This window comes from Peromyscus californicus, unplaced genomic scaffold (genome assembly GCF_007827085.1).
Source record: "Peromyscus californicus insignis strain IS unplaced genomic scaffold, ASM782708v3 Scaffold_12__1_contigs__length_115047231, whole genome shotgun sequence".
NCBI lineage: Eukaryota > Metazoa > Chordata > Mammalia > Rodentia > Cricetidae > Peromyscus > Peromyscus californicus.
In genome coordinates this window covers 67,078,276-67,089,129 of record NW_026294413.1, presented here as the reverse complement: position 1 = coordinate 67,089,129, position 10,854 = coordinate 67,078,276, and the positions used below count along the sequence as shown (strand labels likewise).

General features: G+C 42.0%; 1 protein-coding gene across 1 annotated transcript; it reads left to right on the top strand.

Moving 5' to 3' along the window:
• Positions 1–9,900: 9,900 nt before the first annotated feature.
• On the top strand, positions 9,901–10,225 carry LOC128107932 (ATP synthase membrane subunit K, mitochondrial-like). Its single transcript, XM_052734266.1, has one exon. It carries the CDS (start codon positions 9,936–9,938, stop codon positions 10,110–10,112), a length of 177 nt encoding a protein of 58 aa, XP_052590226.1. The 5' UTR covers positions 9,901–9,935; the 3' UTR covers positions 10,113–10,225.
• The last annotated feature ends 629 nt before the right edge of the window (positions 10,226–10,854 follow it).

Below are 10,854 nucleotides of genomic sequence, written 5' to 3'. Positions count from 1 at the left end.
ATCCAGGCGGTAAGGAATAATGTAATACAATAATCTATCATTGTTCGATACTCAGCAACTGATCACCTGCGTTTCCTAAATGCTAACCTAATAAGGGAAACAGGTGCCTTAAATAAACTACCTCTAATAAGGCTTGTCTCAGATAGAAATTAAGCAGAGTACTAAGGCCAGATCTACCTCAGGTAAATATCACATGTCTCTATCTGGACAGGCCAGATCTACCTCAGACAAATGCCAACTCCAAAATAAAATAATAATGATTCTTTCTCTCTAAGCTTTTTCTATGTCAACAGTGTCTTGTCAAACACAAGGTTCCCAGCCACAGCACGGATGGACAGCCGCAGAACGAGGGGACGGCAGAACTTCATTCCAGGACCTGCCCAGCAACATCCCAGGACTTCACAAGATACCCTCTCATCCCCCTGCCCCCCAAGAGTCAACCAACGCCCACTATTCAGCTGGAAGCAGTCTTTGAGAGAAACGTCGCCCCCATACCCAGGCAACCACAATTTTTTTCTTTTTTAAAAAAGGAAGAGTCAGGGATGAAAGGTTTACAACACGCCCCCACGGTCGGGCGTGTTCGCATATGCCCAACAGACACTTCCACCTAGCCAGTTCCAGGTCAGGATAGCCATTTCCGGGTCAGGGCATCTTGCGTGACCAAGATCCGTGACGTTCCATTGGCTACGTAGGCGCGCAACGTGGCCATGTGATCTACGCGCTTGCGTGTAGTAGTGACGCTGATCTGTCCATGCCCAGCCTTTAAAATCCGGCGCCATGTTCCCGGTTCCTTCTTCTTCTTCTTCTTCCTTCTTCCTCTCCATACACGTGTTTCCCACAGGCCTGTTCACTCTCTGTCCCTTTACCTTTAATAAAACTCTTGTTAGCGGATTCTGTCGTGTTTCGTGGCATTTCCTTGCAGGGTAAGCACACAACGCAGCCGAAAAACTAACACACACACTCACATATATGCAGATGAAACATCAATGCACATAAAATAAAAATTGAAGCCGGGCGGTGGTGGCGCACGCCTTTAATCCCAGCACTTGGGAGGCAGAGCCAGGTGGATCTCTGTGAGTTCGAGGCCAGCCTGGTCTGCAAAGTGAGTTCCAGGAAAGGCGCAAAGCTACACAGAGAAACCCTTTCTCAAAAAACCAAAAAAATAAAAAAATAAAAATAAAAATTGAAAAAAAAAATGGGCCGGGCGGTGGTGGCACACGCCTTTAATCCCAGCACTCAGGAGGCAGAGGCAGGCGGATCTCTGTGAGTTCGAGGCCAGCCTGGGCTACAGAGTGAGTTCCAGGAAAAGGCGCAAAGCTACACAGAGAAACCCTGTCTCGAAAAAACAAAAAAACAAAACAAAAAAAAAAAATGGGGCTGGAGAGATGGCTCATCATTAAGAGCATTGACTGTTCTTCCATGGTTCAATTCCCTGCACCCAAATGGTGTGAGGGGAGGGGCCAAAACAGCTTGACCACACAGCTGCCATGACAGGCTTAGAGGCCCAGACACAGCTGGCAGACAATACCTGGCCCTAGGAAAAGCCATACCCTGACCCCACCCAGTGGGGCCTGCATCTAAGGGGAAATACCTGACATTTCAAACATTCCCTATACCCCTAGACAAATGTCAGCCAATCAGGGTCCTGAACCCTGGAAATCCCCTCACCCCAACCTCTGTTATGATAAAACCCCACCCTGTCTGGGCTCTGGGCTCTCTGCTATCACTGCTCCATCGAACAGAGAGACCAAGCTCCGAGTTTGAAAATAAAGGCTCTCTGCTTTTACTTATGGGATTAGGTCTCTGTGGTAGTCTTTTGGGGGTCCCTGAGATCTGGGCATAACAATGACAGCTCAGAGCTGTCTGTAACTCCAAGATTTGATACTCTCACAGAGACATATATGCAGGCGAGACCCCAGCACATAAAATAAGAATAAATTTAAAAAGAAAGGAAAAAATCAACCAAAAAGACACACGCTATCCAAAAAATAAAATGGCACAGCCTTTAATCCCAGTACTCGGAAGACAGAGGCAGGTAATCTCTGAGTTCAAGACCAGCCTTCATCTCTCAACTGTAAGACCATTTGTTTCCTTCTTCCTTTGACAAAAATCCTAACTCATAAAAGCTCATTCCAAGACTGGCAGTAGTGGCAAACGCCTTTCATGTTAGCATTTACCATTACCTGGCCGGCCCCTTGGGGACCTAGCCAGTAAGCAGGCAGTACCTTAGTCCGCTCAGGGTCCTGACTAGTCATCCTATGTAGCCCATTTGTTCACGTGCTAAGCCCGCTTTAAGCGGTGGGCTCTGCCCACCTTTCCCTCTCTCTCCCCATGAGGCTGCATCTGTACCTCCTCTCTTCCCACTTTCTGTCTCTTCTCGCCCTCTCTCCTCCTCCCTCATTCCTTCCTCTCCTCAGCCTCCAGCCTCCACTCTTCCCTTCCCTAAATAAAATCCTCTATGTGAGCGCTGTCTGCATGGTGGGAGTGACTTTCAGACCTGCCCCTTGGGCTGTCGCCTGCTGTTTCTAAATGCAATATTTAATCCCAGCACTTGGGAAGCAGAGGCAGGTGGATCTCTGAGCTCAAGGCCAGCCTGGTCTACAGAGCGAGTTCCAGGGCAGCCCCGGCTACACAGAGGAACTCTGTCTTGAAATAAAACCAAACAAGGACATATTATCACATTAGCACAAGAATTGGCCTACTTCCATGTGGAACCACCCACTCTTCCCGTCTATCCCACTGGACAGACTGCCAAAGCTTTTCTCTAAGGCTCCTCGGATCATCCTCTTGTTTTTTTGTTTCAACAGTTAATCTGTCTGATCTTCTGAAATGATCAATTTCTTGATCTGTTCTGGTGTATTGTGCACCTGGATGGCAAATAAACATGTCAAGCTTAATGTGTCTAGGGCTGGGCAAGACAGTGAGTGCCTGTAATCCCAGAATTTGGGAATGGGGGTAGAAGGATCGATTCAAAGTCATCTTCTGCTTCCTGGCAAGTTCAAGGACCAAGACCCTGTCTCAAATAAACACCCTAAACCCCCACAAAACATCATGTTCAGACCAAGGCTCTTAGCTCTCCCCACAGTAAGCTCACCCAGGCCTTTCTATTTGAGGAAGGCACTGTCTTTCATCCACATCATGAAACCAACACTCAACTGAAGCCTTTCTTACCACATCCTCAGTATCCAACCAGCAAATATTTTTGGTTCTGTTTTGGAAAGATATCCAAGGTTAGAGAGATGGCTCGTGATTAAGAACACTTACTGCTGGGGGGGGGGGGGAGGGGGGAGAACAAGGGAATCCATGGCTGATATGTAGAACTGAATTGTATTGCAAAATAAAAATGAAAAAAAAAAAAAAAAAAAAGAACACACTGCTCTTGCAGAGGACCCAGTTTAGATTTCAGCCCCAACAAGGTGGCTGACAAGCACCCAAACCTCCAGTTCCAGGGAATCTGAAGCTCTCTTCTTCCTTCTTGGGCAACTGCACACATATTGTGCGTATAAACATTTGCAGGTACACACAAATACACATAATGTTATTTAATAAGATCGCCCATACACAAATGTTCTATGCTAACTCATCTTCTGCTAAATGCTAATTATTATCTAATAATGACCATGGTTGTCTTAGTCAGGTTTCTGTTGCTGTGAGGAGACACCATGATCATGTCAACTCTTAAAAAGAAAAACGTGCCGGGCGGTGGTGGCGCACGCCTTTAATCCCAGCACTCGGGAGGCAGAGCCAGGCGGATCTCTGTGAGTTCGAGGCCAGCCTGGTCTACAGAGTGAGATCCAGGAAAGACGCAAAGCTACACAGAGAAACCCTGTCTCGAAAAAAACAAAAAAAAAAAAAAAAAAAAAAAAGAAAAACGTTTAATGGAGTGGCTTACAGTTTCAGAGGTTTAGTCCATTATTATCATGGTGTGCAACATGGCAGTGTACAGTCAGACATGCTGCTGGAGAAGGAGCTGAGAGTTCCACATCTTGATCCACAAGCAACAGGAAGTAAACTGAATGTCACACTGAACAAAGCTTGAGCAAAGGAGACCTGAAAGCCCACCCCCACAATGACGCGTTTCCTCCTACAAGGCTACACCTACCCCAACAAAGCCACACCTCCTAATAATGCCACTATCTATGAGCTTACGAGTGTCAATTACATTCAAACGACCATATATCTAGTTCTACTTTTGCCTTATGAGGCAACACATTTGTTCAAAATTACTAACTCCATTACATCAGAATGTGACTATATTTGGAAAGAGGGTCTCTAAAGAGACAATTATGATTAAATAAAATCAAAAGGATGGAAGCAAAATTAACACAGCTAATGTCAATATTCAATATGAGGAGAAAAGATTATGGCACACCTAAAAGTCATGGAAAAGTCAGAGAAAACAGTCAATAGAGGTCTCAGAATGAAACAACTCTGCTCACACCCTCTTCCTGCACTCTAAGCTTCCAGCACTGAGGAGATGTATTTCTATTGTTTAAACCACTAAGTGTTGTATTTTTGAAAATTGTTTGTTTTTATGTGTGTGAGTGTTTAGGCTGTATATATGTCTATGCACCACTCGTGTGCCTGGTTCCCATGGAGGACAGAAGAGGATATCAGATCTGTGGGAGTCTGTGGGAGTCCAGCTCCGACCTGCTCCCACCTATCAAAGGGTTCTTGGGAGGAGGAGAGAAGAATGAGGAAATATTAGGTAGAAAGATAGACCTAGACGATGAGGAGAAAGACAGAGACATGGACTAGCTTCAAGGGGGCAGTGAATCAATACCCAGTCACCCAGAAATTTATTCAAAAGGGCTTTTTGTAATATACCAAAGGGAGAGGCAAAAGACCTCCCCCTTGCATGATCAAAGCACACCATACAATCAAGTGTAGACCCTTCCAAACAACTGGTTAACACACCTGTGACCAAATTATCTCCTTATGCAGCCCTGCTGGATAAAGCAAGCTCAGATTCTCTGACCTTGAGTAAGGCCTTAATAGCCTCTGAGGGCTCCCACACAGATCCCCTGGAACTGGAGTTACAGACAGTCATGAGCAGCCAGTGCTCTTAACCACTGAGACATCTCTCTAGTCCAAATCCCTGGTACCTTTAAAACAACAACAAATTGTATTTATTTAGAAGCATTCAGAACATCAACAAAACAGCTGCATTTTTTTTACACTTACAGAGTGGTATTCAGTTAACAGGCAATAATTATTTTTATATAAACTGAATCATAGACAACTGAACAAGGGAAAACTAAACCCTACTGTCTCCATCTGTAAAGAACCTGCTATAATCTCTATGCCAGTTTACAACCCTCAGACTGTACCAAGCTACGCTAGTGGTGCAGTTAGTTAATAGGACAGGGCTATTTAAAGACTTGTTCGGTAGTGTGTTAACAATACAAAGAAGACAATGTATAATTTAAAAACCAACCTCACACAGTCTTACATTTCAATGTGTGTTTTTTTTCTTTAAAGAGGTGAGTTGTGGGGCTGGAGAGACGGCTTGGTGGTTAAGAACGCTGACTGCTCTTCTAAAGGACCCAGGTTCAATTCCTAGGCTCTACATTTACAACTGTAACTCCAGTTTCAGGAGATTCAACACCCTCACATAGACATACATGCAGACAAATCACCAATGCATATAAAATAAAAATAAATAATTTTAAAAAGGGGATGAGTTATGAAGGGGGGTTCTTAAATGCTTTACAGACAAGAAAAAAAACCTGCTAGAACCAACTTATTTATTTATTTTTATTTTATTTTACTTTTATTGTTGTTGCTATTGTTTGAGACAGGGTTTCTCTTGTGTAACAGCTCTGGCTATCCTGGGACTCTGTAGACCAGGTTGGCCTCAAACTCACAGAGATCCACCTACCTCTGCCTCCTGAGTACTGGGATTAAAAGCATACGCCACCACCGCCCAGCCTTGCTAGAACCAACTTATTCATCATCATTTTTCTTTTCCTTTCTTTCTTTTTTTTTTATCCTGGATCTCACTCTGTAGACCAGGCTGTCCTTGAACTCACAGAGATCAGCCTGCCTCTGCCTCCTGAGTGCTGGGATTAAAGGCGTGTGCCACCGTCACCCAACTATCATCTCCTTCTTCATCTTCTTCCTCATCGTCTTTGTCCTCCTCTTCATTTTCTTGCTCCTGGCAGCTCTGACAATCCCCTTTTGTTCTCTGCATCAGGTCTCCCTTGAGCTCTATAGGCAGCTACATTCTTTCTATAGTTTCCCTTTAGCCTAACAGCCTTCTTGTTCTTAGGCGGCTTGTTATCTGCAGCAGTGTTGTTAGGCTGTTAGCTTAGCACCTCAATCGTTAGGTGAGAAAACTCTTCCTGAGGGATACAACATACATGTCTACTCACCCCAGATAGGGATCCCAGGACAGATACCACCGAAGTCCAACTTTGTGAACCAGAGTACTACTGGGGTTATTTACAGGAATATGAGTGAGGGATACTTATCGGAGCAGAAATGACTCAAAGACATTTGGATTATCAAGGTCCACCTGAGCTTGGGGGACAGCTCACGAGAGCTGAGAACCTAGAGCACACTGCACAGCCTGCAGGCAGCTCAGTAGGTTGGAGAGTGTCCTTATCCAGTGCCTCAGATCCTCTAAACCTCGGCTGGTTTCTACTCCAGTCTTCTTTGTAGCTTGGCTTGTCTGAGTCTTCTTTGCAGATCTGTTCCTTCAGTCTCTAAGAAACTCTCAGTGTAGGCAGAAGTTTCTGTTCCTCCACCAACTTCCAAATACCCAGAAGCTGCTTCCCAAATTACCACACAGAAGCTTATATTAATTATAACTGCTCAGGCTTATTACTGACTAGCTCTTACATTTAAATTGACCCATAATTCTTATCTATGTTTAGCCACGTGACTTGGTACCTTTTCTCAGGTTGGGATTCTCATCTTGCTTCCTCTGCGTCTGGCTGGTGACTCCTGACTCCAACCTTCCTCTTCCCAGAATTCTCCTAGTCTAGTTGCCCCACTTATACTTTCTGCCTGGCTACTGGCCAATCAGCATTATATCTAACCAATTTGAGTGACAAATCTTTATAGTGTACAAGAGCATTATCCCACAGGATTTCCCCTTTTTTCTTTAATTAAAAAGGAAAGTTTTAACCTTAATATAGTAAAACAAAAAGTTATTAAGTAAGAATTACAGTAACAATATCCAATTCATTTGTGTTTGATAAAATTAGAGAAAATACTTAATTATCTATCTTATGAGTCTAAAGTTTTGTGGGACCGTGGGGCCAGGTGGAAGCAGAGAAAACTTTTGACTACACTTGGCTGCCCAACGTGGAGCAAAAGTTTCCACTTAAAACCTGAGAGAACTTGGGCTGGAGAGATGGCTCAGAGGTTAAGAGCACTGACTGTTCTTCCAGAGATCCTGAGTTCAATTCCCAGCAACCACATGGTGGCTCACAACCATCTGTAATGAGAGCTGGCACCCTCTTCTGTATACATAATAAATAAATAAATCTTTAAAAAAAAACAAAAAACCGAGAGAACTTAATAAGAGATTCTAAAATGGAGCCCAAAACAGCTTCCTACTTCATGTCTTATGTGGGCCATAGTACAGAAGATGCCACAGTACAGAGACCCCACAGCATTCAGGCTCGAGAGCAGCATGTCAGATTCCTATATTGGTACACAAAGCTGTCTCCAAGCTACACAGCACACTGAATGGCAGATTTAGCTTTTATTTACATAGACAAAAGGGTTTATGGGCCAGCTGCACACTACCTGATGGCAGCATGCACCCAAGTTGGCAGGGTAAGCGGGACTCTCTGAGACCACTGCCATGTTGGGAAGCTAAAGTGGACAGAATCAGCAGCCAGGGCTGCCGCTTCAATCTGAGCCATGCTGCAGTTTGCAATGTACAGAAAAGGATTATAGATACACACAGGACAGAGGCAGATGGAATAAACCTCTAAATGGTTTATATTATGTGTAAAAATGTACGTAGGCTTGGAAGAGAGAGGAAAAGGAGGATATACAGTTATATAAAGAAATAGATAATTTTTAAAAATAAAATCTTTAAAGAGACAGTAAAAGAAATATAAAAAATAAGCCATTTAAATCACACAGAGTCTGCATTATATCGTTTTTTGGAATTTTTTTTTTTTTTTTTAAAGATTTATTTATTTATTATGTATACAGTGTTCTACCTGCATGTATGCCTACAGGCCAGAAGAGGGCACCAGATCTCATTACAGATGGTTGTGAGCCACCATGTGGTTGCTGGGAATTGAACTCAGGACCTCTGGAAGAGCAGTCAGTGCTCTTAACCTCTGAGCCATCTCTCCAGCCCCGTTTTTTGGAATTTTTAACTGCAGAAAGACATTTGATTGTAAAGGCTGCTCATTTATACCAATATATATATTTTAAATGTACCTTGAGCCAAGCAGTGGTGGTGCACGCCTTTAATCCCAGCACTTGGGAGGCAGAGCCTGGCAGATCTCTGTGAGTTCGAGGCCAGCATGGTCTACAGAGTGAGGTCCAGGATAGGCACCAAAAATACATGGAGAAACCCTGTCTCGAAAAATAAATAAATAAATGAACAAATAAATAAATAAAAAAATATATCTTGACTTCAAAATTTGTATCTAAGGATACATTGCTTTGGAAAAGAAGTTCTGCTTTTGTTTCCACAGAAGATAAGAACCTGTGGATTGCTTCCAAGCTAATATCGTTTGATCAACCAAGACCCCCTGAAAGATTGATACAGCCTCACAGACTACTACAACAAAGATTTAACTATAATTCTTAATTTTCTCAGAATCCCCATAAGATTGTCAGTGCCCTCAATCAGTAGGAAGTAGTATGAATGAAAAACTACACCCAAATTCCCAAAACATTGTTTATAAATGTTTATTTTTATTTCAAGGAGGTTGATTATAAATGCAATCTCTTTCTAAATAAGAAAAGGGGATATAGATCTGATAGGATGAAAGGGTAGATTATTGAATCTACTTTTAAAGAGCAATAACTTGTTTGAAATGTTTTACATTGCTATGGATTTTAGTTTATTTATACAAATTTAGAGTTAATTTTGTTATACCATATGCATATTTCTATTCTTGTTTAGGGTATTATGTTTATGCAACTCATTTTAAAATGTAATATATAATTAGAAATACAAATAAAGTCATTTTTAATAGTCAAACTTACAGTCATGTTAACTAGGTTTTCTAGATATACAGAGATATATTTCAGATAGATAGGTAATTTTCAAACACTTCAAAGACCTATAGAATATGGCATTTAAAATGTTTTTAAGAACTTAGAATTTTCGGGACAGTGAGACAAGTCTGCTCCTGACAACAACAATTACTTCAAAGAAGATGATAGGCATCGAAGAAACTCCATATGGAGTTTGCTTTCTTTATGGCAGAAGATAGCCATTTGAGCAAAAACTTCTCTTGCCTGAACTTCTTGATAATATGTTGTATAAACTGGACATATAGTACCCATAGGAAAATGACCACTGAATTTTGCCAAAACAAGGTGAGATGGTCCTTTAGGTTCCTGCTTTGCAGAGGAGACTGCCAGATATTCTGCAGGACACAGGGAAAAGTGACTGAAAGACTCTAGATCTATAGGCTGAAGATGGATGCCACAACATTGCAGAGGAACTTTGGGTGACTGTCCAGGCAGTCAGCTGTCTCTGTCATTCTACATTTTTGGAAGTTGCTTAAAATGTACTTCCTGTTTTCTTAGGTAATATTATATCCTTCTGGGGTCTTTGATGTAGTTGAAAACTAGATAGATGTAACTATGGTTTTCCTTGGTTATGATAAGAGATAAGGTAGATATAAAACCTTAGACTCAGAGGTGTCTTCCGGTTGGACCGAGCCGGTAGCTGGGTTTGTTGAAGTACATCAGCTGCAGAATTTGTGATTTGGGCAAAGATAGAAGTCATGGCTGGTCCAGAAAGTGATGGCCAATTCCAGTTCACTGGTATTAAAAAATATTTCAATTCTTACACTTTCATGGGTAGAATGAATTGTGTACTGGCCACATATGGAAGCATTGCTTTGTTGGTCTTATACTTCAAGTTAAGGCCTAAAAAAACCCCAGCTGTGAAGGTAACATAAATGGATTTTGAAATGTCTGACCTCATCTGTTAGTCCTATGCCTGAAGAAGCTGATGTCAACTCATCATGTAATACTCAATTTGTACAATAAATTATGAACCTGGAAAAAAAAACTTAGACTCACAAATATAGGATGGATGACAAAATGTTTAATTTTGCCAAATACAGATAGACTAGATATTGTAACTGTAGTTCTTGCTTGATAACTGTTATATACAATTTTACTATATTAAAACTAAAACCTTCCTTTTTGATTAGATAGAAAAGGGGAAGTACTAGGGGATGTCTTTCTGTATGCTGTGAATATATATTGTTCCCAATCGTTAATAAATAAGTTGCTTTTGCCTTTGGCAAGGCAGCTTAGAGGCAGGTGTGAAAAATCCAAGGAAAGAGTCAGGAAAGAGGAAGACAGAGTCTGGAGAGAGACGCCAGCCTGCCGCCCTAAGAGCAACATGCCAGCAGACTGATAAAGCCACGGAACACTTGGCAAAACATAGATTAATAGAAATGGGTTAATTTAAGATATAAGAGCTAGTTTACCTAGAGGCCTGCCATCGGCCATACAGTTTGTAAATAATATTAAGCATCTGAATGATTATTTTATAAGTGGTTGTGGGACCATGAGGCCGGGAGGGACCAGAGAAAAATTTGGACTACACTCTCAGGTTTTTTTTTTTTTTTTTTTTTTTTTGGTTTTTTCGAGACAGGGTTTCTCTGTGTAGCTTTGCGCCTTTTCCTGGAA